The sequence below is a fragment of the Drosophila eugracilis genome, unplaced genomic scaffold, assembly GCF_018153835.1.
Source record: "Drosophila eugracilis isolate 14026-0451.02 unplaced genomic scaffold, ASM1815383v1 contig_90, whole genome shotgun sequence".
Taxonomy (NCBI): Eukaryota; Metazoa; Arthropoda; class Insecta; order Diptera; family Drosophilidae; genus Drosophila; species Drosophila eugracilis.
The window spans coordinates 1,882,463-1,910,356 of record NW_024573812.1 but is presented as its reverse complement, the minus strand read 5'-3'; the positions used below and the strand labels follow the sequence as shown (position 1 = coordinate 1,910,356).

At 39.9% G+C, this 27,894-nt stretch overlaps 6 protein-coding genes and 1 long non-coding RNA gene across 18 annotated transcripts in view; 5 read left to right on the top strand and 2 right to left on the bottom strand.

The window, feature by feature from the left end:
• Positions 1–743: 743 nt before the first annotated feature.
• LOC108113146 (protein spalt-accessory) lies at positions 744–1,208 on the top strand. Its single transcript, XM_017223655.1, has 2 exons — positions 744–776; positions 835–1,208. The coding sequence occupies exons 1-2, from the start codon at positions 765–767 to the stop codon at positions 1,141–1,143; spliced, it is 321 nt and encodes a 106-aa protein (XP_017079144.1). The 5' UTR covers positions 744–764; the 3' UTR covers positions 1,144–1,208.
• Positions 1,209–2,170: 962 nt separating this feature from the next.
• LOC108113147 lies at positions 2,171–2,911 on the top strand. The gene is made up of 2 exons (XR_001772699.2): positions 2,171–2,609; positions 2,671–2,911. It is a non-coding gene; the product is annotated as an uncharacterized LOC108113147 (long non-coding RNA).
• Positions 2,912–4,971: 2,060 nt separating this feature from the next.
• On the bottom strand, positions 4,972–7,599 carry LOC108113144 (ADP-ribosylation factor 6). 3 transcript variants are annotated; one of them, XM_017223654.2, is made up of 5 exons: positions 7,358–7,599; positions 6,530–6,646; positions 5,839–6,141; positions 5,605–5,774; positions 4,972–5,528 (listed from the first exon to the last, which is right to left on the bottom strand). In XM_017223654.2, the coding sequence occupies exons 2-4, from the start codon at positions 6,609–6,611 to the stop codon at positions 5,632–5,634; spliced, it is 528 nt and encodes a 175-aa protein (XP_017079143.1). In that variant the 5' UTR covers positions 6,612–6,646; positions 7,358–7,599; the 3' UTR covers positions 4,972–5,528; positions 5,605–5,631. The 3 variants fall into 3 exon arrangements, with proteins under 3 accessions (XP_017079143.1, XP_017079142.1, XP_017079141.1); XM_017223653.2 differs by having other exon boundaries at positions 4,972–5,774; positions 7,388–7,599; XM_017223652.2 differs by lacking the exon at positions 7,358–7,599 and adding an exon at positions 6,985–7,093 and having other exon boundaries at positions 4,972–5,774.
• A 442-nt stretch (positions 7,600–8,041) lies between these two features.
• On the top strand, positions 8,042–12,427 carry LOC108112826. The gene is made up of 3 exons (XM_017223130.1): positions 8,042–8,243; positions 8,329–9,651; positions 9,714–12,427. The coding sequence occupies exons 1-3, from the start codon at positions 8,199–8,201 to the stop codon at positions 11,655–11,657; spliced, it is 3,312 nt and encodes a 1,103-aa protein (XP_017078619.1). The 5' UTR covers positions 8,042–8,198; the 3' UTR covers positions 11,658–12,427.
• On the bottom strand, positions 12,424–18,842 carry LOC108112825 (DNA repair protein complementing XP-C cells homolog). Of its 2 annotated transcripts, none has more exons than XM_017223128.1 (6): positions 18,375–18,842; positions 17,515–18,305; positions 13,630–15,653; positions 13,101–13,568; positions 12,873–13,041; positions 12,424–12,814 (listed from the first exon to the last, which is right to left on the bottom strand). In XM_017223128.1, the coding sequence occupies exons 1-6, from the start codon at positions 18,560–18,562 to the stop codon at positions 12,537–12,539; spliced, it is 3,918 nt and encodes a 1,305-aa protein (XP_017078617.1). In that variant the 5' UTR covers positions 18,563–18,842; the 3' UTR covers positions 12,424–12,536. The 2 variants fall into 2 exon arrangements, with proteins under 2 accessions (XP_017078617.1, XP_017078618.1); XM_017223129.2 differs by having other exon boundaries at positions 17,515–18,302.
• A 230-nt stretch (positions 18,843–19,072) lies between these two features.
• Positions 19,073–20,218, top strand: LOC108112286 (G patch domain and ankyrin repeat-containing protein 1 homolog). The gene has a single exon (XM_017222108.2). The coding sequence runs from the start codon at positions 19,129–19,131 to the stop codon at positions 20,137–20,139; it is 1,011 nt and encodes a 336-aa protein (XP_017077597.1). The 5' UTR covers positions 19,073–19,128; the 3' UTR covers positions 20,140–20,218.
• Positions 20,219–20,553: 335 nt separating this feature from the next.
• LOC108112583 (transient receptor potential cation channel trpm) overlaps positions 20,554–27,894 on the top strand; it is a 49,330-nt gene continuing 41,989 nt past the window's right edge. For 6 of the 9 annotated variants that reach the window (XM_017222619.1, XM_017222618.1, XM_017222613.1 and 3 more), the window contains exons 1-2: positions 20,974–21,210; positions 22,701–23,023. The gene's annotated coding sequence lies outside the window, so the exon portion shown is untranslated. Of the gene's footprint in view, positions 20,730–20,973; positions 21,211–22,700; positions 23,024–27,894 lie in introns of those variants that run through there. The other 3 variants (XM_017222612.1, XM_017222609.1, XM_017222611.1) reach the window with 3 other exon arrangements.

The window sequence follows — 27,894 nt, the reverse complement described above, 5'->3', positions numbered from 1 at the left end:
AGTTTTCTGATTCAGCTGACCTTCTTGGAATTAAAATTGAGTTTCCATGTTTTAAAACCAAAAATCAACCAAATTAAACTAAATAGAGGAAGTGTTAGAAGGGTTATTAGTATTATGTGATTTTGTTTACTACGAGCAGGGAAATTAAAAAGAACCAGATAGGTTTAAGTTTAGTAACTGAACAACTAATAGCTGTTTTAATATGAAGTAAAAATTTAAATTAATCCAGACCCTATGAATTGGATTGGGAACAATATACATAGCTTATCAATTCAAAAGATGGCACGTGTACTCAAAAATAACAAATCAAGTACAAATTAGTTCCAAAACGAAACAAAAACATTTGTCTAATAGGGGCTTCCTCCGTCTAAGTCTAACATGTTGTTTTCTATTTCACATTTCATATAAACATTGAACTCTTTCTGGTGTTATCAAAATTTCGGGTTTTTTACAGGGTGATAGTATTTCAAGAAGAGTTATGTATTTAAAGTTTCTTATTTTTCCCAAATACATTGTTCGATATATTAGTAATATAATAGTAATAATAACATTTAAGTAATATATTTTACGTACATATATAAATACCGATATATATATATATAAATATATACATCGAGACCAGAATGTCTGTAAGAGGCACCTGGATTCCTGTACAATAATAATAGGTAACTCAAAGTCGAAATCCCAAAACGAATACCTTGAAATCTCGGGTATAAAAAGAGCTCAGATTTCAGGTCGACTTCAGTTTAAAAATTGAAATCAACATGAAATTACTGGTAAGTAGGCGAAGTGATAAGAAAAAGTAACCGGAAGTTAAATTTGTTCGGTATTCAGATTGTTCTGCTTGCCCTGGTGGCCACTGTCTTGGCTAGACCCCAATTCGGTCAGTCAAGATTCGGAGGTCAAGGAGGACCAGGAGGATATGGCGGTCAAGGAGGATTCGGTGGACAAGGAGGATTCGGTGGTCAAGGAGGATTCGGTGGTCAAGGAGGATTTGGCGGACCAGGTCAAGGAGGATTTGGTGGTCAAGGAGGATTTGGCGGACCAGGTCAAGGAGGATTTGGCGGACCCGGCCAAGGAGGACCAGGATTCGGTGGTCACCGTGAACACCATGGGCACCATGGACACCACCGCGGATACTAACTTCGCCAAATTGTTAATGTTTTCTAAAATGCATAAAAATAAAAAATACAAAAATTTCTACGCTATTCCACTGCTTATTTACTTCAGCCTTAATTTATTATTTAGTATACTACTTTTATTTTAGAAAAGTCATTTATGGACTATTAGCTGATTAACTTTTGTTTTCTAACGGCTAATATTCGTTCATAGTTTGTGAATTTAATGATCATACAAATTACATTGTTTCCTTTCGAATTTATGGCAATAATAACTAGGAAGACATAAATAGGGCAAAATGTAGACTTCATTAATGATGAAATATGTTTTTAACAGTGTAGAACTACAACATGGGTAGGCCAAACTAAAATATATATATAACAGAAATATGATTGATCAAATTAAAATTTTCCATTCAATAATATTAACATATAGCTTATCAGTTAAAAATATATAAATATATGTTGTTTTCTATTTCATTTAAACATTGAACTCTTTCTATTGCTATCAAAATTTGGGGTTTTCACTTGTGATATGTTATTCAAAGTTTCTAATTTTCCCTATTTACATTGTTCGATATACTCGTATAAGTAAAAGTTGTAAGTAGTAAGTTTAAAAAATGAAATTTCTGGTGAGATGGCGAAGTGATTGCCCTGGTGGCCACTGTCTTGGCTAGACCCCAATTTAATGGGCCAGGATTTGGAGGTCCAGAAGGTCAAGGAGGTCCAGGAGGCCCAGGAGGATATAGTGGTCAAAGAGGATTTGGCGGAAACGGAGCATATGGTCCAGATTTTTGAAATTCTTGAAATGCATAAAAATAAATAACACATATATTTCTACACTATTCCACTGCATATTTACTTTGGCCTTAAATTATTATTTAGTATACTACTTTTATTTCCGAAGAGTAATTTATGGACTGATTAACTTTTGTTTTCTTACGGGTAATATTCTTCCATAAAGTTTGTGGAATTAACGATCACACAACTTACATTATTATCTTTCCAATTTTTGGTAATAATAACTATGATGACATAGATAAGACATTATGTAGGCTTCAATAATGATGAAATGTTTTTAGCAGTGTAGAACTACTGATAGTTATTGAGGTACAAACTGAAATATTTTATTTTACTATTTCTATTGCCATGTAACTACTTGGTGGTTTCGTAGATATAGGCATCACTATTAGGCCAAACTAAAATGTATAAATAATAACAATATGATTCAAATAAATGAAATTTCCCTGACAATAAAAATTATATATAATCGTATATAGCTTATCAATTCAAAATATCGCACAAATGTTGTTTTTTTTTTCCAATTATACTGTGAACTAGGGTGAATCATATTTTTATTAAGTATTTAGTGATAGATAAGCTTAATAGATAGTCGTAATATATATATTATATATACACATCTCGGGTATAAAAGAGCAAAAATTTTGGACAGACTTCAGTTCGAATATTGAAATCAACATGAAATTCCTGGTGAGTAGTAAGCTAAGCCATAGGGAAAGTAACCGAAACTTATCTTGGCTCTACCTTTCAGATTGTCCTTTTTGCCTTGTTGGCCGCGGTTTTGGCTAGGCCTACAGTTCATTCCAGTATATGCTATGATTCTCGGATAAATCAATACGGATTATGTTGTGGATCATTTGGACCATTTGGACCAGTTATATTTGGCACACAAAGATTTCCTGGTCATTTTGGCAATGAACCCAATTCACAAATAATTTTTAATTAATAATGAAAAATGAATCAATAAATCCTTTTTAGTGATTTAACTTAAAGTGGCCTAGTTGTTTTACAATTTGTTTTTAAACTTAGTTTTCATTTCTTATATTATGAGAACAATTGTAAATTAATAGAAAAATAATCGAACTGTAAAAATGGAAATTCATGGCCTTCTTACTAATTTTAACGAAATGCCTGTTAAAAATACAAAATAAATTGATAATTATATATTTTATATTTCTACTTACAAATATTTTAAATTTAAATTTCAAACAAGCTTTAAAATTATTAAATCCTTAAAAAAAAAGTATAATGTTTTCCCAAAATCTAAGTTACAGCAATACGAAAAGCTTTTTAGACAAGATCAAAATTACCACAAAAACTTTTCACTTACCGTTGTGACATGACTTACGGTCCACCTATGGGTCTTTTTGCATATTTATACCCGTTACTCGTAGAGTAAAAGGGTATACTAGATTCGTTGAAAAGTATGTAACAGATAGAAGGAAGCTTTTGCGACCCTATAAAGTATATATATTCTTGATCAGGATCAATAGCGAAGTCGATTGAGCCATGTCCGTCTGTCCGTCCGTCCGTCCGTCCGTCCGTCCGTATGAACGCTGAGATCTCAGGAACTATAGCAGATACAAAGTTGAGATTAAGCATGAAGATTCTTGAGGTCCCGGGACAGCGCAAGTTTATTACAGCATCCTGACACGCCCACTCTAACGCCCACAAATCGAAAAAAACTAAAATTGCTGAAATCTCAGGAACTATTGCAGTTAGAAAGCTGAAATTCAAAAAGTATAATCTTTAAATGGCAGCGCATCTTATAGTGGTACTACTATCCGGCCACACCCACGTATCCGCCCACAAGGCTCAAAAGACGGTTTTCGGATTTTCTAGAAAAGCTGATATCTCGGTAACTATAAGAGATAAAAAGTTCGGATTAAGCATGTAGGTTTCTATGATGCTCCCAATGCGAATTGTTTTTTTCCAAACAAGCCACGCCCACTATAACGCCCACAAAACCCGAAAAACCAAAAATGCAAAAATCTCAAAAACTATAAGAGCTACACAATTTTGCTTAAAAACACATATTTAGGAGATGCCTCTGCAACTTGCCACGAAGTTGCATTTGGCCACGCCCACTCTAACGCCCACAAACCGCGGAAAACTGTGGCGTCTATAATATTAGTATGAATGCCTTTGTTTGACCTTGTATAACTTATTTCTGTTAATATCTATCGATTTACTAAAGATTTTTCAAATCGGAACATTGTTTCGCTATTTATGAAGAAATTAAGGTTATAAGGCCTCACATGGGAAGTGACGCCACTATAAGCATACTCAACATACTTCCTCTGACAATAGGTGGCGCCTCGTGAATTTGCACTAGCAAAATAATATTTTAAAATTTTTTAAAACGGTAACGGGTATCTTAAAGTCGCGTCACTCGACTATAGCGTTTCCTCTTGTTTATATTGGAAACGCTCAAATCCTGTAAAATGTTTACTTTTTAAAGTTATTTACCATTTGTTGTGACTAGTTCAATCGACTGAAAATATAAACTTTGAGAGTACACTTAAGAACTTGAGGACCTCTATAAGCGAGGAAGAAACGATGGTTAAAATATTCCCTTTGACTTACATTGTTCACTTTAAGAATGAATAATTATAAATAATAGTACAAATAACGGAATACTAGCATTTTTAAGCGTCAGATAAACTGCGATAAATTTCTAACTTTATAATTTTATTCTACACCCACCGAAAAGGAACAAAATGTATTCATATAGCAATGAAACAACGAGGTTTCAGGTCAATGTTAAAGACTTTCTTTATCAGCCGATGGAGGGTTGGTTCAAAAAGGTAGATTATTGCACGCCCTGTTTAACAAATCACACTCAGGTATGGCCAGGTTATTTTACCCTCTAAATTGTGGCACTGAATGTGGCATGTTTACTTTGCGAATTTAGCGAACAATACAAACCAAATGCATTTGACACTGAAGTCAGGATGTCTTAGTCGTAAATCCAGGGATCTTGTCCCATAAAGAACAGTAGCTGTAGGGATTGGGAAAGTATGCGAGAAATGAGGGACCATATAGACAGACATTGAGGAAGGCACAGTTACTATTTCATTATATTTTGAAGACTCAGTTTTAATCTAAATAGCAATCTATAGGTTTGTTCAATTGTTTGTTCGGTGTTTTCTTTTATTTCGTTTGTTGTTGTATATGGGCTTTAATTTGAATATTTATTTACAATTTATTTAAGACTCGCTACACCCTTGCTCAAGTCAAATATAGTAACAGTTGCAATAAACAAGCTTTCAACTTATTGCTTACGTGTCTCATCAATATAATTTACAAGAAAAACTTACTTAAACGCTAATCTCCGTTGATGTTTTTTGCTTTTTATGTCTCTGTGCTTCATTACGCATAATTTACTTTACGGATATTTACCGGCTGCTGCTTATATTGTTGATGCTTCGTTTATTTTGTAGGTATGTGTATTTTTACTAGTGAGAATATTGGTTGGTTAATTGAGAGTATATATATATAATCACTATATATATCTGACTTCTATATACCATATTCAACATTTGCAATTTATGTACGTTCGTTCGTTCTTACGAATTGGGCTTTTACTATGCGCTTGCGGTTGGTTTTCTTTGTATAAATAAAATAGAATATTTTTTTTTTTTTGCTTTTGCTTCGCTTCGAATAATACATGCCATATACATACATATAAGAAAATGCTCGATTACGATTCTCATAACTTATGGTTCGACGTTAACCAAATGAGGCCCTCGGACAGGCCATCGCCGGATGTGGCACATGATGGTTGAACATACCAATTGCGATCTCTTATTCTAGTTAAACCTAGTTTTTCCTGGATTTCATGGGGTTTCATTGCTGGAAGATATCAATAAAATATAAATTAGCAATGTGAAAGCTTTGCTAAAATGAGTTTAGTTACCATCAGGAAGATCCTGTTTGTTAGCAAATATCAGTATGATGGCGTCTCGCATCTCTCTATCGTTAATTATCCTATGCAACTCCGTGCGCGCCTCATCTATCCGATCCCGATCCGCACAGTCCACCACGAAAATCAGACCCTGCGTTCCTGTATAATAGTGTCGCCAGAGCGGTCGAATCTTATCCTGCCCTCCGACGTCCCACACATTGAACTTGACATTCTTGTACGTGACGGTTTCCACATTAAAACCCACAGTGGGTATCGTTGTTACTGATTGCCCGAGTTTCAGTTTGTACAGAATCGCTGGGAATATTTAAAAACAAGATCAGTTAATAAGTCCACACGGTTTAGGGATGTCTCAAATTCAGTTTTGGACTTTTAAAAAGTAAAATGTTATGTTATTATTCTATAGAATCAATGTAATAAAGCTTTATCAATCCTCCAAAACCTCCTTGATCGAAAAATTGAGATTTCTAAACTATAAACTATAAATTTCTTCTTAAATTTGTAAATATTTTAAATATTTTTACTGATTTAACTTTCATAAAGTTTTTGTTATGGATAATTAAACAAGATAAACAATTTATCGGCTTACAAGCTGAATTTCTGTTTTATCGATGCTATATTTCTGATATTTGAGTACAAAATAAATCTAAACTCGAATTCGAAACTCCTTTTTTCACATGCTTACTTGTTTTCCCAGCCGCGTCCAGTCCAAGCATAAGAATTCGCATTTCTTTGTTGCCGAAAATTTTTGATAGTAGCTTTCCCATGGTGCTGATGTGTCATCCATTAAACCTTAGCCAATCTGAAAAATGGAAGTTGCGTTGACAAGGGCTTTCCAACTGAGCATACATATCGATAAACTGATTGGGCGAGATTCAGGGCAGGGTCAGTGAATTTCCAGATATAATAATACGGCCATTGTAATATAGTTTGCTATACTTGGCAGTTAACATATCAATTTATGATATAAGAACGACGACGCGAGAAGGCGCGTAAGTGATATATGGTACATATATATACATATATGTACATAGAGAACACAGAGTGATATCTATATGAGCACAGGCAATTTGGTGGCCATATAGAGCTCAATCGGCGGCGGAAGTTAAGAGCATTATTTTGCATAATAATTTCACTTACATTGTCAGCTCATCGCTATAAAGCGAGAAGTATAAAAAAAGAAAGAGGCAGAAATTTATCAGTGAAGAGCTTCCAGCACACTCGCACACACACATACATATAGGAAGTACAATTGGACAGATAAACACACTATAGTGTCTCGTAAATTAAGGCAGAGTTATCTCAATTGTGGACTTATCGCTGGCTCCACTGAATGGGTGGGTGGATGAGCCAATCCCCCCGACACCGCACAGTACCACCCCGCCTTCTCGATCCACTAAGCCGGCTTTAGATGGCAGACAAACTATATCGGATGGTTTTTGATTCTACGGAATTTCGCTCACTCTCTCGCTTGCCTACGTCACAAACACGCCCGTAACACACATATACACACCCAAGTTTCCTGACGACCGCCGTTACGCACCGCTTTCCAGCCCAATTCGATCCACGCCGGCCTAAAATCGGTTAACATGTATTGCCAAAGTGCGCGGGCCAGGCATAAAATGCATTTGCTAGCACACAGTGGCTAAAAAACTATAACTAACAACAACAATTTTGCACTAATCTTCTTGTATTTATATACACATACACGAAGCAATGTGACCGTCGGCGTAGAGTAGATTATTATTCGAGGGCATTTTGGGCAATGTGTTAAAAATGCCAAAGCGCTTGGCAAAATACCAAAAAATAGAACACTTAACAGTTGGACGGCAGTAACAGGGGTGTTGCATACTGTGATTTCTTTTAAATGTGATAAGAAAATAATTACGTTAAATTTAATCAATATACATGTTAAAAAAAAAAACCTGTCATAAACAAAAACAGTTTATGATTTATAGAGCAAATGTCACTGAAGTTATAGTAAAATTAATGTTTTGGTTTATCATAAAAGAGGAACAATAAGAATATAGTTTTTTCAAATATCTCTAGGCGTTCTAAAAAATTATACGTTATATGAATATAATTTCTTTTATATAAATGAATATCTGTCATTAATTAATTTAAATTTAATGTTTGTCTCACTAGACGTGACCCTGTATGTTTACTTTACCCCAGCCCGGTCCCACTGGCACCTACCTATTGATATCGGTATCGATATCAATTAACTCGATTGATTTCAGCTCCTTTCAACTGTATTGTTTTATTTTATATTTGGGCAATACTTACGACACTGACATCGCACAATAAAAATAATGGAACTGAGTTAGTCGTCGCCCAGGTCAGACTCGGAAAACATGGCTGGAATTTGTCCCCGGGAGGCGGTGCGGGTGAAAGTGAAGGCAAGTGAAAGGAGGCCAAATGGCTAGACAACAAAGGGGCTGCTTAATTTGTAACACTTAAAACACTATTCCTAATCCCTCACAGAAATGCGAGCCAACTGCACGGCCAGAATGGAGAAAGTTTTCCGTGGATCCGCAGATCACGACGTTGGAGGTTCTCTATTCTCTGCTGGCCAAGGCCTTTGACGTCAAGTCGGACTTCTCCATCAAGTACAAGGCCTTCGACCCGGCGGGTAACGAGATCTACCTGGCAGTACGATCCGATTGGGATCTGGATGCCGCCTTCCTTCGGATTCACAACATATCCATTCAGACGGCATCTGAGCCGTGCCTCATCCTGCAGATTGATGTCAAACCTTTTACGGTGGTTAGGGAATGCGAGACGGAAGCCTCTCCAGGAAGATCATCCGCAGGAGCACCTGCTCCTGCCACTCCTTCCGCTCCAACCCCCGCACGTGAGCTTATGTCACCACTGCAATCCTTAGGGGTCTCCCAGAAGTATGTGCAGCATATGCAAACCAAACTGGGAAGCTCCATTTTGAACCAGATGGAGAAAACCTTTTCCATCGTTCAGAAAGCCTTTAACCTGTCTGAGGAGCACATGGCCAATCTGCCGCCACGACCGCCCATGTGCGACAGCGAATTCCGGCTCTTCCTGGACGCGCTGGGCCAGATTCAACGGAAAGATGAACTGCACAGGGTCATCTTCCTGGGAGGCATCGATCCCAGCCTGCGACGCGTCGTATGGAAGCATCTTCTTAATGTTTATCCCGGTGGTGCTAATGGTCTGGCTCTGGATGGCCACCAGCGCATGGAGTTCATGCGTCGCAAGTCTGAGCAGTATTGCCGACTGCGGGACACCTGGAAAGCGGCCGTTAAGCGAGGCAGTGTGGCCGGCGAGTTGGCCTACGTTACAAGCATGGTGAAGAAGGACGTGCTGCGCACGGATCGCCTGCATCCATTTTATGCGGGCAGCGACGACAATCAGAATATAGCAGCGCTCTTCAATATCCTAACCACATACGCACTGAACCATCCCACGGTGTCTTATTGCCAGGGAATGTCTGATATTGCATCCCCGCTACTGGTCACCATGAATGACGAGGCCCAGGCCTACATCTGCTTTTGTGCCATAATGGCACGAGTGCGCGGAAACTTTATGTTAGACGGAATTGCGATGACGCAGAAATTTGCCCATCTAACGGAGGCACTGAGCTTCTACGACCCGGAGTTCTGGGAGTACCTCAAATCTCAACAGGCAGACGATCTACTCTTCTGCTACCGCTGGCTGCTGCTGGAGTTAAAGCGAGAGTTCCCTTTCGAGGATTCCCTGCGCATGCTGGAGGTCCAGTGGAGTTCACTTCGATATCGGAGCGATGGCGAGAAGGAGCTTCCACTTTTTGAAAAGGTTAGTGTCAGAGCCGAAGGTCACTAGAACAGTACTTATGAATATTACTTATTCTCTTGCAGGAATTTGTACCAATTACGGAAAGCTCCATACCCAATAGCGCCAGCACTTTCTCTAGCTCTTACAGCGCCACGCCGACAAGTCCATCCTATCTGCTAACCAAGCCGCGCGAAAATCCATATACCAAGGTATGTGCTTTGCGCCGCCAGAGTTCCTCAGCCTCTCTAAGCTCTCTTAGTTCATCGTTGGGAACTACTGGCCATGCTCTGGACAATACAAAACGGCTGAATCACAGTCTGGACGATAATATGTCCCGTCATGCAACCGCTGCTGCTCGTCGACAGAGACGCACTTCGGCCAAGGTTCATCAGAGCCTTGACGAGTCTAAAATGCTTGCGCTGATCGAAGGAGCGATGGATAATAAGAATGTCAAGTTGGCGCAAGATTTGTCTGCCGGGGAAGAAACAGAAGATGATGATGTATTTGATAAGAGGGAGTCGCCAAGTTTTCTGGAAACCAATCCTTTTAAGGATGATGCCCAGAGAACACCTGAGAAAGTAAACGAAACCACACCTGTGTCGCCAGGACGAGCCTTTCTGTGCAGTTCTTCCTCTTCGATTCTGGACGAGGACACCAGCGAGAGGAACGCAAAGCTGCAGCACAAGAATATCTTAACCGTGAGCAATATTATCGCCAAACAGCTTGCCACGAATGCCAGCCAAGTGAGCGAAAGTATGAAGCGAGTGAGTAGCACCAGTGGTGGTCACTTTAAGGATCTCAAGGAAAAACTGGCGGCAACCAGTCGCATTGGACTCTCCTTTGATGGTGAAGGAGGCGACGATGGCGATCGAAAGATACCGCCAAAGCTTGTGAAGAACTTCAATGAATTCCTAAATTTTGCAACTATAAATAAGAATCGTATATCCGATCGTTTTGCCACTCAGCCACAACAGCCTACAGCTCCGACTTCGGTAACTAAGCCTTTGGTTCAGCTAACGAAGAGCGGACTGGGAAGCTCCCTAGACGAATCCGATTCCTCCTCATTGCCGGAGACCAGCTGGAGCGCATCCACAGCTGCAACGGCCATTCAGCAGGCGCAGGAACTGAGCAGCTACAATCTGCAATTGGATTTGGAGAGCAATCGCACATGCGAACCAGACGATTCAAACACACCGGATCAAGATCAGGATCCCGACCAAGAGTACTATCCCATGACGACGGCCATAACTCGTGAACTACGCTTGGAGGCCGAGAATTTGGATCGTCAGGTATTCGGGCTGCCCTTTACGGAGAGCGAAAAACGGGATGACATAGAGTACGAGAAGCTGGACAAGGACGCACTTGACTTAGTGGAGGATCTAAAGGAGAACGAGATCATTACATGTCCTGATGTCAGTGAGCTACATATGCGACGTCGACAGCGACTGGCAGCCAAGAGCAATAGCGTCCAGCAAAACGAGTCGCACGCCTTTAATCCATTCATCGACGAAAGTCAGCTTCTTCTGGATGGACACAATCCACTAGGGATGCGCAACAGCAGCAGTTTACCGGAGGTCATTCTGCCCATTTCCACGGAGCCCAGTCTGGTGGAGGTATCGCCTTTGGTGGAAATCGCCACAAATGCCGATGATGAAAGCGCCTACGCTCGATCCCCACAGCGTTCAACACATCTTAATGGTGTTAGCGCACTGAACGCCACGGCAGCTGCACTTCCGCCGCCATCGGAATTTGGTGGAGGCAACGCTTTCCTGATGTTTCTCTGCTTGACTCTGCTGCTGCAGCATCGAAACACGATCATGAAGGCGGGAATGGACTATAACGAGATTGCAATGCACTTTGATAAAATGGTGAGAAAACACGATGTCACTCGGGTGCTCAATCAGGCGAGGCGCATGTTCGTGGAGTACCTCAAGGCTCAGAGCAGCCCGCAGCGCCAGAGATCACCCAGTGGCTCTGTTCCCAATGCATCCACAGGCGCCAACTTGACCGCCTCCATGCCGGCGTAGAGTGATTACAGTTCTACCAGTTTCGGTGAAACCATAGTATTCCCAAAATTTTGACTATCACTTAAGTAAGCCAACCTTCTGAGTATTTGTTCCCCGCTGGATTTCCATGACACGTTTTCGTTCTTGCATTAAATGGAAGCTTTAACTTATCACATACCTTGTTTCCAAATTTATATATTTGGAATTCTCTTATATAACTAAAAAAAATCTTTCATTTTAATATTTAAACCTCAAGAATTTAAAGAAAGTTTCACTTGATGTATCCAAAAACTCAAAGGTCCAAGTGACAGTTACTAGGAGTAGAATCGCTCAAGGTGAACAGCAATTGTAAAACCAAAGTCTTCTTTTTTGTACGTAAACGGATTTTGTACTTTCTTATTTTAAATTAAGATTTTATTTATATATTTATTCCTACTTATCTGTATGTGCAGCTCTTCACCAAATGATCATACGTGTGTGTTTGGTTTAAAATCGCTTTATTTCACTAGTCTGCTAAAGCATTCCATGCTCTTGTAAAGATTTTATTTTAGACTTAAAAAGGCGGTTAAATATTAATTTATGCAATTAAATTGACGGATCTGTAACCCATTTAACTATGATCTTATTATCTCTAAACGTTCTGTATCTTATTAATCTCCAAACTTAATCGGAAAACAAAGTAATTTTGTAAATTATAATTGAAACCAAATGGTAAGAGTTAACGACTATGCTATGTAAAGTTACAAAAACCAACTTTTAAACAATCGATTAATAAACAAATTCGAAGTAAATGCAATGCACAATTTATTGGAATCAAAATAAGTTTCAAGCACAAAAAAATAATCAAAATCATTTCAAACGAAACAATGCTACAAACAACATAATCGGTGGACCAAAAATTCAAAAGTTGTATTTCTTCTTAAGCCGCTCGCGTATAAGAAGACCTTTGATCAACTTCTTCCAGTTTCCATACACTCTTGCCTCGTACTTCTCCTGTTCTTTCCGGGCCTGTACCTGCTGATCCTCCTCCCAGGCAGCAGTCACCACTTCCCCAAACTCTTCACAGACAATGAAGCCATCGTACATGGGATGACAGGCGCCCTGATGGAAATCGAAGCCAACCACCGCATTGGCGCAATCAATATTCAGCTTCTTACAAACGCGCATCAAGCCAGGCACTATAATGAAAATATTCTTATTAATCAATCTGAATCGGTATTTAATTTCTTTTCTTACATCTCAGGTGGACTGTCTTCTTGGGCAGCATGCAGGCCTTAAAAAGCTCCACATTGCCGTAGGCATTTCTCGGCACAATTCCATTCTCTGCTGTAGGCGGCTCGTACTCCTGCGTCTGCCAGTAGCCAAAAATCTCCAGTGGCTGGTCCTTGATGACAGAGCGAGTGAGCTAAAAGGTATAAGAACATGAATGCGAAATAAATATTGGTTAGTGAAATTTTGACGTACCTTATCCCACTTGGGACGCGCCTTAACCACCTTGTAAGGCTGCTCGCCAAGTTTCACAACGCGAGCGCTCTTTAGCCAGATTTCCCGAGAGTGCAAGAGGTGCACGCAATCCCTGGAGTAAACCGCTTCACCGCGAATAAAGCCCAATGTGGGCGCATCAGGGGGATACAGTCCCTGAAACTTAAGCAAGTGCCGTTCCAAAGCGTACAGCGGATGGTCCTTGAATTCAGAAATGGATTTTGGCAGGGGTTTGTTGGCATGGATACGGCGCATCTGTTCATCTTCCGTTATATCGCGCATTGTACGTCTGCCAAGATAAGGGGCAATGGTTTCATCCAACCAGGCTTTGTCGACACGCGACTTGCGTACCGTGGTGCACCAGCTGGTGCAGTATCGGGCAGTGACATCCTTGAGACTCTGATCGGATTGGAATGCAAAGACATAGGCCAAACCTGGCGAAGCATTTTTCTGTGAATTCGAGAAACTAATATTGGAAAAGGGCTAAAAGAACATGTGAATATATACGCACCCTTATGGTGTCCACGCAGTGCAGCTTTCCTTTGAACATGTCTATGCAAATCCATTGCTCTTCCACCTCAGACCATACCTCCACCCACATATCAGAGGCATCCAAACGACGCTTAACCCTTGAGCCGCCCTCATCATCTGTGGACATCACTCGTCGATCCTTCCGCAGATTTTGCACTGACTTGGGTAGTACAGGGGCCTTTTTCACCGGCCTAGCGGGCTCGAATACCTCATCGGAATCCTGAGAATTTTTCAGCTTCTCCAGTTTTGGGCGCTTCTTGGGCAGCGGAATATCATCGCTGCCATCCAACTGCGGAATGGAAAGTGTGCTACCGGCTTTTTGTCCTCGGTTTCGTAACTGTCGACTTGGCACAGCTTCGGATAGAAAGTTTGGAGAAATTCGAGCCTTGGTTTCAGGACTTTTATGATTCTTTGGCGGTGCTGGAACTGGATCGACTGCAGTGGATTTGGTCCCAAGGAAAGACGGAGAGATGAGTACTTTTGGAGATTTGCTTCTCGATCGAGTTTCGCCGGTGCTGTGTTGCTCTTTTGGATGATTCTCCGCCGGATTGGCGTTCTCCGTATCGCAGTGCTTTTTGTTTAGCTGTTTCACTTTGGACATCACCAGTTTGGGTAATACTGGTGATCCAATCACCTGTTGTGGTTTCTCCTCTATTTTAGGTTTCACGGTGGCTCTACGGGTGCGACCAGCGACGGGCGAAAAGGTTTCCAAAGGAGCTATCCTAGATTTCTTGCTGTCACCAGCCGTTCCAGAAATACTTTGAGTGGTTACCCTTTTCAGCAGGGACAATTGAGGCTTAGGTTTGGTCGCTGGTGGGGAACTATTAAGAGCGGCCTTGGAGGTACTTGGTTTCTCCTCAAAAGAAGTATCCGATTTACTGGAACTAAAAGATGTTTGTTGATTTTTTATTCCAACCAATTTGGAGGACAGACTCGGCTTTAACTCCTTTTTGTCTTGCATTTTGGATGAACTTGATTTTGGAGGTTCGGTTTCCTTTTTTAGGGGTTTGGAACTGGATGAGGAACTTGGTTTCACTTCAAGCGAAGTATCGGATTTGCTGGACTTAGTGGATTTCTGTTGTTTGGATTTTTCAACTAGTTTTGAGGAGAGACTATTTCTTATTACCTCATTTTTATCCTCCAGAGCTTTACTTAATTTTGATGCTTCTTTACCTTTTTTTGTTGACTTTGTACTGGAAGATGGTTTACTGTCAGGTTTGGTACTCTCTTTCTTTGCAGTTTTCTCATTGCTTTTCTTTTCAGCCTCTTTGGATACTGTGGACTTACTGCTCCCATTTTCCTTCTTTGAATCTGCCGCCTTAGCTGCCTTCTTATGTTTTTTGGGCTTCTCATCCTCCTCACTCTCCATCTCGGAATCAATCGTCTGGCTTTTGTTCTTCTCATCTGGCTTAAGTTTGATGGGAATCAAATCACAGGCCGCTGGACGAAGTGGCATTGGTTGGAGATTCACGATCAAACGACAATGCATACCCATTCCCCGTGCAAGGACAATGAATATGAAGATCATATCCTGCTTGCAGCGAGCTTCCTTGCGCTTGATCTGTTCTAGCAAGGAATCCACAATGGATTTCTTGTTAGCCGTCGATTGCTCGGAATATAAATTGGGATTCAGCAACTTGATGGCCGTTTTAAACCAGGTGACAAACGACTGCAGATACTTAAGTTCAACGCCGCGTTCTGTGGGATAGGCATTCCGGCTTGGCAGTAGTTTAAGGGCAGCCTGCATCAGTTCATTTGATTCACTCAGCAAGCGATTGTACTTCAAACTGCGTGCGATCTGGCACATCAGGCTGACTTTGTGCAGTAAGAGCTGGCGATCTTTGATGTCCCGGTTGAGGCGACGCTTCAGAGCCATTTCTAGTTCGTGCTGGGTCTTCTGCTCCTTGGTGGGTCGAAGGTTCTGAAGTCCCACATGGATCTCAAGATCTCCAGAGATGTTTGGCGTGCCGCCATCCTCGTCCTCGCCACTGGCCAGATCAGCATCTGCAAAGGGAATTGGAATCGGGGTGATGATGTGACACTGAACTGATTGATAAACAGTGATGGGAAGATTTTGGTTTCTATATCTCTTCACAAAAACTATATATTTAGATAAATTGTAAAATAAACTAAGTAACTTTCTAAAGAATATAATTTATTTTCCATAGAAAAGTTTCCACAAACTAGGTTATTAAAGTATCTAAGTCTTTATATTGAATTGCCAATCATATATCATAAATATTTCAAATGTTTTGAACCAACAAAAGATCGTAACTTAAATAAATTGGTAACAAATAAGTTGAATGCCTCCCATCACTGATGAGAATGCGAGAGGATCGGGCAGGAAAGGCTGGCTAAAAACACCCAGACAGAGAGCATGGATTCCTTTCAACATTTGCATTTATTTATTTATATCATTTAAAGTGCATTTTAAATTTCAATTATTGAGTTAATTACAATCAACATTCACTAAGTTGCGCTAAAATTACGACTTTTATTTGATTTATTGCATCGTTTATTCGAGTATATCATTAATAATTAGATGTCATACTCTGCATGCAGATGTTTATGTTAAGTGAATACAATTTCGCTAAAGTAAATTCGTTAAACATCAGTTCTAATTTATTAACTACTTGGTAATTTCTGTGAAACACTTGCAATTGCCATAAAGTAAGTACACAAATAGTTACTACGCCATTTGACTAGCTATTCAAAATTATTATTTTCATTTCAATATATATATTACTGGTTTCGCGTTTTTAAAATCTTCTCCTTGGTATTTTTCATCATTTTTGATTTGGTTAACTGGAGTCTTTTGGACTTTTGACGTGTTTCGCGTGGCAAACAGAAATTGAAAACTCACAAAAACAATTAAAATAAATGCATTTTCTGAGTTAAGTTATCGCTGATAAAAAACATTATTTTTTTCCGGTGTATGTGCAGACATTTAAATCACGTTTAGACCTTTGTAAACATTTAGTTTATGCTTTTGACTTATCATCCATTTAACACGCAGATTGAGCTTAAGCTAGTGCAAAAACGTTTAAAAATGTTCAGTTGATTTGATTTGATTTCTTTTCTTTTCTTTGACATTTAAAAAGTAACTTCCTTTTGATTTTAACAAGCTTTTTTGATAGGTTTCCCATTTAATCTTTCTATATTAATAATTTGCATTTTATTCCGCGGACAACTTGGGTAACAAATGCCGCAGGAATCTGGATTTTGGCTTGGCATCTCCTGAATTGGGGATTAATGGCCTGGTTAGTGCGGGTATAAATAGGTTAGTAAGCCAAGTTTCTGGATAAAGCAATCTCAGCAATCTCTCATACGCTAGTTTCTCAGTCTAATCGACTAACAATATGTTACAGTAAATAGGTATATTGTAGATTCATGGCCATTATTTTTGACGCGGCTCTTCCAAATGTACATTCATGCATACAGTTGCGGTCGAAATAAAAGCATTACATATTCGATCTAATATTTTGTCAGAAAATAAAGTAAATTTTAAGATTTAAATTGGTCTAATATAAATGTTAACAGAAAATGCTTTTTTTTTTAAGTAAATTAGCTAAATACTTCTAAATATTCTCTTATAATCATAACAATATGTTAAATCATGCGCTTATTTGGACCGCAACTGTATAGGTCGGTTAGTAATTTCTATATTTTCACATCGACAAAATAAACTTAGTACAAACAAAACTACACAGTCTCATACAGAGCAATTTGGAAGCTTATTTTTTGTTCATCAGATACCAGAAATGCCAGCGCCACAACCAACTTGGGTAAGCATGCTCCACTGCCTCCTGCCAATGCCATTCTCTTCCTGGAGCCTGGCCGTCAAACTACTTGCATTTTCGCCTACCTGCCACTTCCTCAAAATCGGAATCATCGGTGTCGCCGGCATTGGCCACCACTGTGGACACGGGCCGCGTCTTAGTATGTCGCTTTATCCGCGTCGACTTGGTCTTGCTCAGCCGCGATGGTTCATCCAGCGTTGGAGGTGCTGCTGGTACTCCTCCCGCCTTTCTTCGCTGATTTCCCTCACTTTCATCTACCACCACTTTTTGGTAGTTCTGGTTCTCGCCCAATGCAAGCAGCGCATTGACATCCATGGTGGCAGCCTTGCTACCTGGCGGAGTGGCCGTAACATTCCGCTTGCTCAAGGCTTCCTTAGTGCGCTCCAAGCTGTTCGCGTTCTCCAGGAGACCGCGAAAGTCGAAGGCATTGCCTGCCTTATCTTCGAAACTGCTATCGTTGTTGTCCTCTGATCCGGAGCCAGAGTCTGAGAGATTCGTGATGCCCGCATTGCAATCGAATTGGGGCGCCGGCGACTTCTCTTTCTCCTTCTGGCCGCCGGCAAAGAAGGTAGAGTGCAGATCGAGATCGGCGGGATTCACCAAGTAATCTTCCACACTGGATTCGCTGCTGGAATCAGCATGATCGTGCTGATTCCGCACACCGCTTTCATTGGGCGTTCTTGCGTTTTTTGAACCCGAAGCTCGGGGTGAGTTCTCCTGTTGAGATGGTGAAGTGGGAAAGGTTTTTGGAGGCGGTCGATACTTGTTGTACAGCTTGGAGCGCAGTGATTGGCCAGTGGGCTTGCGTTTCTTCACGGATGAACCCTTAATGCCACTTGGCGGCTTCTGATCGCTGCTAGGATGGAGGTAAAATGACAGGATAAAGACAGATTTTACCAAGGAGAAGCTCCTATTTCTGACTCACCCTCTTTTTCCCGCAATCGCGGAGGATCGTCCGCTGGAGCCCGCTGCACCTCCCTCCGCCTGCAGCTCATCGAACTCACTGTCATCGTCGTCGGAGGACTCGCCTCCCTTGGCGTCCTTGCTAGGCCTCCACTCGTCCTCGCTGGCCGAGAAGCCCTCGGACACGGAATCCTCCTCCTCGTCGGACATCTTCCTTTTTACTTTGGGGCGGTTTACATTTATGTATCGATGCGTGCCACTTAGTTATTGATTTTTACTGCGCAGTTTCTGGGACACGCGTTACACAAGATTATCCCCAGATTATACCCTTCTGCCAAACTTTGATCCTTCTATTTGTTAATAAGTTTGCTCCTTTTCGAGCTCGGTATTTGACAATTTAAATGAATTGCGAAATTCACATTTTCGCGCTTGCAAGAAAACAAGCTAAAAGCAGAGGCCGAGAAGAGTAGAGCTGGGCTAATCACCAACGATAGTATCGTTATATTAAGTGATTGTGCTTTAAAAATACTATCGCGCTTTTGACTTTTTATGGAGCTTAAAATTATAAGTCGTTTTAGAATCCTTTTTAATCAAAGTGCTTACTATTAAAAACAAATTTGGTTTAAATAAAAGGAATATAATTTTAAAACACGATAAAAAATGCTTATCGAGTATACCGTAACTGTAATAGGCTATCGATTTATATGAGTTCATCACAGCCCTGGTTCACATATGTGAAATGTTTATTTACAAAATAAATTAAAATTAATACGAAAATGAATTCCTCCGGAGAATTGCATCCAAATTGGCTGGCTCTAACGACACTGCCACTTCAGCTTAAGAGGTTCGTCCGTGCAGGAGATCCGGATATTGTTCTTGAATCCCCGAATGCGATTAAACACCAAATCGATGGACTAAATGGAACAGAGGCTCAGGAATTCTACAAGGAGGTTCTAGATGCTCCTTCAACGTGCAAAATTGCAGATGCCTCATCTAGTAAGAAAAGAGAAACGACGCGGACCCAGAAGAAGTTACAAGTGCCTTTTGATAAGACCAAATTCTTCCGATTGGCCACTGGCAACAATGTGGAGGAGTTGTCCCAAATGGAGGTTTCTGAAGAGGATCTCAATTCCCGTGATTCCTTCGGCTGGACTGCCTTGATGATGGCTGCTTGTGAAGGGGCCGTCGAAGTAGTAGTTTGGCTTCTACAAAAAGGTATCCATGTGGAGACTACAGACAAATCCGGAAATACAGCTTTTAAACTGGCACAGCGAAAAGGTCACTCGGAAATAGTACAGCTGTTGGAAACCTTGCCCTTATCTGAAGAAGCTACCGATGAGGAGGAAACAATAGATGTTAACAGTCCGTTTTACTGCGAAGTCTGTAAAAGAGACTATAAGGAAACTCCCTGGCCGGTTCATCAAACCTCCACCGTGCATCAGTTCAATCTGAAGGCTCTGCCCGCCCATAAACTACACAAGTTTAATATATCGGCCAAGAACCGAGGTCTGCAGTTGATGGTGAAACAGGGCTGGGATCAGGAGCACGGATTAGGACCCAGTCAAAGTGGAAGACTATATCCTGTGAAGACCGTTCTTCGCAAGCAACGCACTGGACTAGGAATCGAGCAGCAGCCCGCGAGGGTCACCCACTTTGGAGCCTTTGATTTAAACGCTGTTAGGAAAAGATATCCCATATATCAGCCGAGACGAACCCGGAGCGATATGCAGAGGGAAAAAGTTAGGGAATGGAAACGGGAGAGACATTTGCGCAGGGAATTAAGTTAGAAATAACGTAGACATAGAACTATCTTTTTTATAAGATCTAAATAGTTAACTAGATTGTTAATAAATCTGTAAATTAGTATCGATTTGAAGAATCTATTGATCTCGAATTAATGACCTACCTTCCAGTTTCCTAATCGTTGTCAGCGCCACCTACCGCCAACCTATATAGTTGGTTATGCGACTTAGGATGCGGATAATTGTTAAGAGGAGTGTGAGTTTTGGGCAATGCTGTTGCATGTGCTCTCTCCGGCTCCGCGACTCTCTCCCTGACATCCTGACCCTGAGGCCGCGAATTGACACGGTTTCCGCTTTGCGCCTGCGTCCTGCGGCGTTTTCTTTGTTCCCCTGAGCATCGTAATGGTATATAAGGAACTTCTCCGAATTCCTACACTCAGTCGTGTTCGGACTGCTGTACCGTTTGGTTCGTCCTCCCGTTTTTTGTACCGTTAGCAAAAAAGCGGCCGCGGAGTGTAATAAAAATAAGTTTAGCAGTGCGTGTTTTAAAGTTATACTCGCACGCTCGGCAATTAAAAAAAAGTGAAAAGTGGGAGTGCGGCCCCAAGGTCAACGGCGGCAGGCATTCCACTTAGGTAAACAGCACAGAAAAAAGTGAATTATTAAAGCGCTTGGAATAAAAACTAAAAACGTTTGGCCAACGGAAATGGAATTTTATAAATTCAAATTGCCTATTCCGAATTTTGAGGCGGTGGCAACTCTGGCGGTCGATCAACACGAACAGCTGATTGGCTTGAATTAGTATTGGTGTGCGTTTGCGTCTGTGTATGAGAGCGTTTTTGCGGCTGAGCGTCGCTACCATTTGTTGTTGCTTGTACTCCAACGTGTGCGGTTCGCTGCGCGCTTTTAAATAATATTTTTGTAAAATAATTAACAACTATGCCGACGTCTTACCTCTAACCGATATCTCGTGTGTGTCTAGTGCTTTTTGTGTTTCGTGTCCCGTTACCCCGATAAATCAAAAAAAGAAAAGAAACGCAGTTGCAAATTAAGCAAAGTTGGCAAGAATTTACACTTATTTCTGAATAATTAAACTAAATAACATGTGATTACAACGTGGGTGATAACAAAAATGCTTACAAAGTCATCGCTATAATACCATTTCTCCCACGGACTCTGAAAATATATTAAAAAACGATATTATTTAATATACGCTTCGATGTTCTTTGGCTTTTATGGTTTATTTTCGTAGCATTTATTTCGGTGATTTGTTTGGTTTTGCATTGAACAATGTACATATCGTGCGGCTCTCTTCGCTCTGATCATTCTCTCTGTCTTTATGTTTTGTCCTCTCGCTCTCCGATCGTCATTGCCAGCCTCCCCCACCATTTTCTTAACCCCCCACCAACGCCCCTTTCGATCAGGGCCCCTCCATGAACTTGCGTTGTTGTTGCTCGCGTTTACCAGGGGTGGAACAAAGTGTGTAAAATTTTTAAGGGAGGTAAATCGTTCTAGAAAGAATGATCTTTCGTTGAAAAATTATATATTATATATCTTTTTTTATAATATATCATTTTTGAACATCAAATAAACTTAAATACTTTTAGCCCTAGTATGTGATTAGGAGTGCAATTCATCAAGCCAATATAGCATATTTTAGAAAAGTTCTTGTTCTTCCATTTCTTGCCCTGCATCCGCCACTGGACCTTACACGGCATTTCTCTCCCATTAACCCCATTCGATTCTATTATTTAGACAACACAATGCTATAACCAGTCAAGTGCGGCGGGGGTGGGGTACATAACAAAAAACGGAAAAAAAAGTGAATAGAATATTTTTATTATCTCAACGATTCCCCGGAATGCTGCGAATCTGTTTCAAGCTTGCGAAATGTACACTTTTCGAAAATGAAACAGTCCCTTCTTAGTCATCTATTCTATTTACTAGTTGCGATTATTTACTTTTCGAACAGTCGTATTTGCCTAAGTATAATATTCATTAGGATTCGTTTAGTACTTTTCACAACTTTAATCTTTAACCTTGATAAACTAGTTTTGAATATCTCTGCATTTTTTCTTTTTATGAAAAGGATTATTGGTATATAGTAAAAATCTTCTTAAGTAATAACCATTAAAAGTTCGAACTACAGAAGTTGAACTGTATCAGCAGAAGGCCAAGCAGACGTTATTTAGTTCGATGCTTTGGTTAAAACAAGACTCGTAAATCTTTAAAATCGTAAACCAAACAAATGCATAAGAGCCGAAATGAAAATGCTAAAATGTTTATTATTGTAAAATAAACCCAGAGAGGCGGAGCGAAGAGCACAGAGATGAAATGAGATAAATGAAATGCCAAAAACTTCCGGGTCATTGCCTGAACGCAATGGCAATGGCAATGCCAATGGGGAAAACTCGAGTTTTTCCTTTTCTAAGGGCCCTTCAATTTTCATTTTCCTTTGTGCCGTGCAAAACTAAACTAGAACCAAATACCTGCTAGTAGTTAAAATAAATTGCAATCAAACGAAACTAAGCCAGGCAAACACACCGATATTAATATTTAATTTGAAAATGTTCTTAATTTGGTAAACACTCGAAATGCCTTCTTAGATTGTTTACCCAACATTTTTGCGGAGACCGACATAATAACCATTAAAGCAATTACAACAATTATAAACAACAATATCGAAATGAGCAATACAAAACGCATGAACTTGAAAAACCAATTTAAGCATGCTTGATCCAACATTCGGGCATCCAGGTCTTAATAGTGTCTACGAGAAAAGCCCCACAAGCAGCAAAAGCAACAACAACGGCAGCAGCATCATCAACATTTTCGTTCATTCAGCATCAACTATAAAGAGGGAAAAGTATTTCTACTCCAGCGTTTTCCATCTGGCCGCGTTTTCCCTGTCTTTTAAGTGTTTTCCCAGGTAAGACCTGTAAGATAAATGCAAATTAATTCGCAGGACGATAGTGAGCGTTTGTGCACAGAGAGAAATATTTGTACCTATTCATATTTATTTAAGTAAGAGGGAATGCAAATAGTGTTTAAGGTTCTTAAAGTCTTAAATTAACTTTTATGATATTCTGCAAAGTAAGAAAAATCTCAGACGTTTTAATATACATTTTCAACAATCTTTCTATTAAAGTTTTAAAACATTCCAATCTTAAAGAATTACATAAGAAGAATTTAAATTTCGTTGAATTCTACGTGTGTTTGTAATTGGCAGGACGATGGCTGGCATAAATCTCTCACCTGCAAGAATTTTCTAATATCGCGAAGGTGTTGCATACCAAACGGTGCTTGAAATGAGCAATTTGCCAAAACTTTCGGCATAAATTGTTGCCCAAAATCTCCGCCCCTTAAAGCGACGCCTCTGGCTCTGAGAGTGTTGTCAGTGGCAGGGTGGAAAGAAAAAAAAAAGAAGGAAAAATTAACAAAAATTAGGCCTGAAGTTTGTTGGCAAGCTCGCAAATGTGTTGTGGCTTAAAGGGATAAAGAGCTTTGCGTAGAGCAACAGCAGTAATTAACATTAATAAGACGCAGGCTAGTGGTGAAAGAGGATTTCTTGGGTGGAGTTAAAGGAGCAAAAACCAACTGACTGACTGAGTGACGGGCTCCACATTACTCATTCGCAAGACGTATGAATGTGATTTAGTGGAAAGGCCCAACTTTCCAGACAACTGTTTTCCCTATACATTTTTTCTTTCGTCCCCCCCAAGGCCACGCATTTTGAAATATGCACATAAATTAGAAATAATGTGCGTGCGACTTGTTAACACGCCTGATGATGATGGAAAGTTCTTTAACAAAAGTCCGCTTGAACTTTTCCGGGACGAAAACTTTAACCCTCCGTCTACATGCCCCAAAAAGTGTCCTGTTGTGGCCAGTGTCAACATTTCAATAGGCTCTTAATTGCCCCACGAAGGGCTTGACATTCCGTAGAGTGGATACAACAAAAAGATTGATACATTAATTAAGCCCGGGCTATGAAAACTCCTGCCCGGGTCTTTCATTGTTTCCAGTCTTAATTGGCTTTCGACGGGTTGCGGCAAAAGGTCAGCGAAGTTTGATTAAATTTTTTACTTTAAAATAAAAAAGCTTAATTGAATCCTGATTACGGGTTGAGACAGCCAACTTCCTACGCATCTACAGGGGCAACTATCGGAAAATGCGAAAATCCCTGCTCGTTTGGCGACGTTTTATTAACGTGCCATTGACTCTCAAGACTAAATGTGGCAAAAAATGTCAGCCATTCAGTCAGTCAGTCAGCCAGTCAGTCGAAAGTGGAGGAGCCATTCGATTGAGCGTGTAAAAGTGGCTCAGCCAAGGCGGCCATATCCACGGGTTGTGTTGGCTAGAAGGATGCCAAAACTTGTGGCAACAAAATCCATTGAAGCGCGAAATCGACTTAATGCATTAGTCTCCGGGAGTGGAGAATGTCAGAAAGACACGTAGAGCAAACATTTGCGGCTTACGAGTGCGCCAGTACATATGTATGTATATATATTCCGGAGGTGATAGTCCCGCGGTATCCCAGATAGGTGAAAATAAAGCTCTGGCGGTATAAAATTGAAAATTATGACAGGCTGTTGGCAACGCAATGTCATCGTGAATCTGTGCAGAAATTGCAAGCGCCGCAAGAAGTGGAAAGAAAGCAAGCAAAAAGCAACAAAGACGTGGCAACAAAATGGCTAACAAAAATCCTGTCCCGGCCAGAAAGTGGATACCAGACTCGCATATTCATATCGCTTCATTGCTATGCAAGTTGGTAAACTTGAGAGTCCGACAACAACAGCCAGAGCGGCAATAAGAACGTCAACAAGTCGCAATAAAACACAAGCAAACAAAACCCACAGCCAGACAGAGATGGCAAACAGCAGGGCATACAGAAAGATACAAAGCTACAGATACAAGATACATTTGTACGGTAAAAATAAAGTTATCGTCTCAGATGGAGCGACAGGGCAAACAGATTCAAATTCAAGGTTCTCAAGATGAGAGTTTCCTGATTAAGATAAAAAATCAAAATACACTTAAAACCAAGCAAATTGCGTCATAGAAGGGGCGAAACTTGTCTTATTTTAATACCATCATAAAATGATTTATCACAGGGGGCACGTGAAATAAAATAATATGGGTTTATCAAAGGTAAACTAATAAATCCTCAGATGTTTACCAATAAATTCGCTTAACAGAATAAAGTTCTTAATGCGTGAAGCTTTAATTGCAATATTTAATTTATTTAAGAGGCTCAAGAGTGCATCAATTTAAATTGCAGTTAATCTCTTTTATTGACAGAGGCCGGTCGGTACTTGAAATTATTTTTATCTCAAAGGTTTTTGACTTCGCTGGGCAATTAAAATGTACGTGGCCGTCAGCCCTGTTGATAAGACTCTACCTAGCTGATAAGAACTGAATAATCTGTTTATATATATATGTAAATATATTCACTTATCCAGTTGTGCAATAAAATCAAGAGCGAAAGTTTTCTTTTCTCTTACCTAAAGAATCGAATTAAAATGTCCAGACTGATATACGATCTGGGGAAAACAAAAATATTCTCTAGCAGAAAAGCCAAACAGATTGCAGTTTATTGTAGTGAATAAATGAAATACTGAAAGTATTATGTAAAGTTTATGGTGGGAGATAAAATAAAGCGTATCGGTTGGTAGCACGTGCCCTTTATATCTTGAATTATTCGAAGGGGGAGATGATGCGCGTATTTTGCTTATAAAGTAGGTGCCACAGCTGACCAGTCAAACATAAAATATAGATTACTTCGATTGGATGTTTGGCCGGCGAAAAATATGCAAGCATAATCCAAATATTGATAGCCAATCGAATCTGATGTTAATGACTTTCGATATCACATGTTCTTGTCATTTGGCAGACCAATAACTGTCTTTGGTAACATTGATTAGAGTTAACAGAATAATTTTTGTTACTTCTTTGGGGCAGGTTGTGTAGGCAATGAATGCGAAATTTCGAATATTTAACTTAGGGTGAATCTAAAATATAGATGAGTCTTGATGTTCATAATATTTGTTTAACCAACAACATATATCTAGAACATATTAAAGTGAAAATGTTAGTAAGTGATGTGCTTTAGGCCTGATGGATTTTCGCATTAATTATTGGAAAAACTCATATATAAATCCATATTGTTAATTTATAAATCTAATTTTGTAGATTTATGAATCTGACTTTTCTAAAGTAGTTAATGATTTTTATATCTATTTTTATAAAAAAATACATTTTAATAATTATGATTATCATTAGCGGAGTACTTAAGAAAAATCTGCTAGATAAAACCGCAATTTGATCAGAATTTCCAACCACTACTGAAATTTTATCAATTTCATATTTTTCACATAGCTTAAAATAATATTAGCTTGATCCATATAGCAGGCATATATTGATTTTGTTACAGGAGGTTGTTATTATTTGATTTTGTTTTTAATGCTACTGAATAATATAAAATAGTCGCTTAGTCGCTTTCTGTCGCAGGCCATAAATAACATGCTCGTTTTTATAACTTTATCAGAGAAGCATTTTTAATATAAAATTCAGGTCTGGTTTGGGTAAAATAAATTCGTCGCATGTCATAAACAAGGCGATTTGCTTTCTTTTTCCTTACTCGTCGTTGTTGGCGGTAGGGTCTTAAATTTTTAATGAAACACAAACATATTTTGTAATAGGTTTTATATTCCACTGCCTTTACTGTTTCCTGCACCTTCGGCTGGCTCTTTTCGCCCTAGCCCTCACCCTCCATTCTCACAATTCTCACAATTCATTGTGTGTGTTTTTGAAAAGCGTTTTGAGTGGCGAATATGTATGTATTAGCAAACATTGGGAGCTCCTGGCAGTCCGCATTTGCGGACCCTGTTAAATGCAAATCCCTTGAATTGCTGCCCACAAAGACAAATCCACCCATAATCCACCCACCAGTCCACCCAACAACCCACCGTTTATTCAAAGGCAGAGGCATATTGGCGATTTGGGTTTTGGGATCAGTTGGTCGCTTAGGGTGCCATTGTGTTTCGTACTCGGGCCAACTCTGCAAATATGAAAATCGGTTTAAAGTTAAAACAAGATTTTCACATTACCCAACAACGACAAACACACCTTCATGGCGGACATAAGCCTCTTAATGGCCAGAAATCCGGAGCATGGCCAGACATCTTTGGCCACCGAATTCCAAGTGGATTTCAAAGGATTGGACGCTCAATGCTGCTCAGCCATTAGAAACTGGCCATGTCACATGGCATATGGTAAGCCCCAAAAAACTTGCAACCAAAGTTACGTGCATAAGAAAGAGAAAAACTTATTTCCACCACACGTCTCTGGAGTGGACGGACCAGAGGAAAAGTGTTGACGTGCCATTGCAACGAATGGGACAGCTTTTTAAATTTATTTATGCGCGTGACCCCGTGAAAAGGAAAAGGCTCGAACAAAAGGCAGCGTGAGGGGAGGGATATTCAAACATGGCTAAGAACATAATGGCAGGAAAAATTGTTTGACCTTGCTAAATCGTGTTTAAAAAGTGGTAATCCTTACGCATTCCCATTGCGTTTTTGCAGTGCAATGCACTTGGGGTTATTCAAGTATAAAAAAAGAAATCAAATTGGTAAAGAAAACCCATTATTATTGCTTAGAATTACCTTTAAATATTTAAATAACTTCTATAATGTAGAAAATTCCTGAATCACGGTCGGTAATTGAGTGTTATAAATAGTGGAAAGTTTGCTACTAGTTCATGTTATAGCCATCAAAGGAACTGCTCGTAAAATGGTAGCA

Excerpts from the sequence above, each read along its gene's own strand:
- LOC108113144 (XM_017223654.2), bottom strand. The coding sequence starts at position 6,611 with ATGGGAAAGCTACTATCAAAAATTTTCGGCAACAAAGAAATGCGAATT. Across the intron at positions 6,142-6,529 it reads GGACGCGGCTGGGAAAACAA|CGATTCTGTACAAACTGAAA; the intron begins GTAAGCATGTGA and ends AAATATTCCCAG. Across the intron at positions 5,775-5,838 it reads CAAACAGGATCTTCCTGATG|CAATGAAACCCCATGAAATC; the intron begins GTAACTAAACTC and ends GATATCTTCCAG.
- LOC108112826 (XM_017223130.1), top strand. The coding sequence starts at position 8,199 with ATGGCTGGAATTTGTCCCCGGGAGGCGGTGCGGGTGAAAGTGAAG. Across the intron at positions 8,244-8,328 it reads CGGTGCGGGTGAAAGTGAAG|AAATGCGAGCCAACTGCACG; the intron begins GCAAGTGAAAGG and ends AATCCCTCACAG. Across the intron at positions 9,652-9,713 it reads AGCTTCCACTTTTTGAAAAG|GAATTTGTACCAATTACGGA; the intron begins GTTAGTGTCAGA and ends ATTCTCTTGCAG.
- LOC108112825 (XM_017223128.1), bottom strand. The coding sequence starts at position 18,562 with ATGTCCGACGAGGAGGAGGATTCCGTGTCCGAGGGCTTCTCGGCCAGC. Across the intron at positions 18,306-18,374 it reads GCGATTGCGGGAAAAAGAGG|CAGCGATCAGAAGCCGCCAA; the intron begins GTGAGTCAGAAA and ends CCTCCATCCTAG. Across the intron at positions 13,569-13,629 it reads ACTGCGTGGACACCATAAGG|AAAAATGCTTCGCCAGGTTT; the intron begins GTGCGTATATAT and ends TCGAATTCACAG.
- LOC108112286 (XM_017222108.2), top strand. The coding sequence starts at position 19,129 with ATGAATTCCTCCGGAGAATTGCATCCAAATTGGCTGGCTCTAACGACA.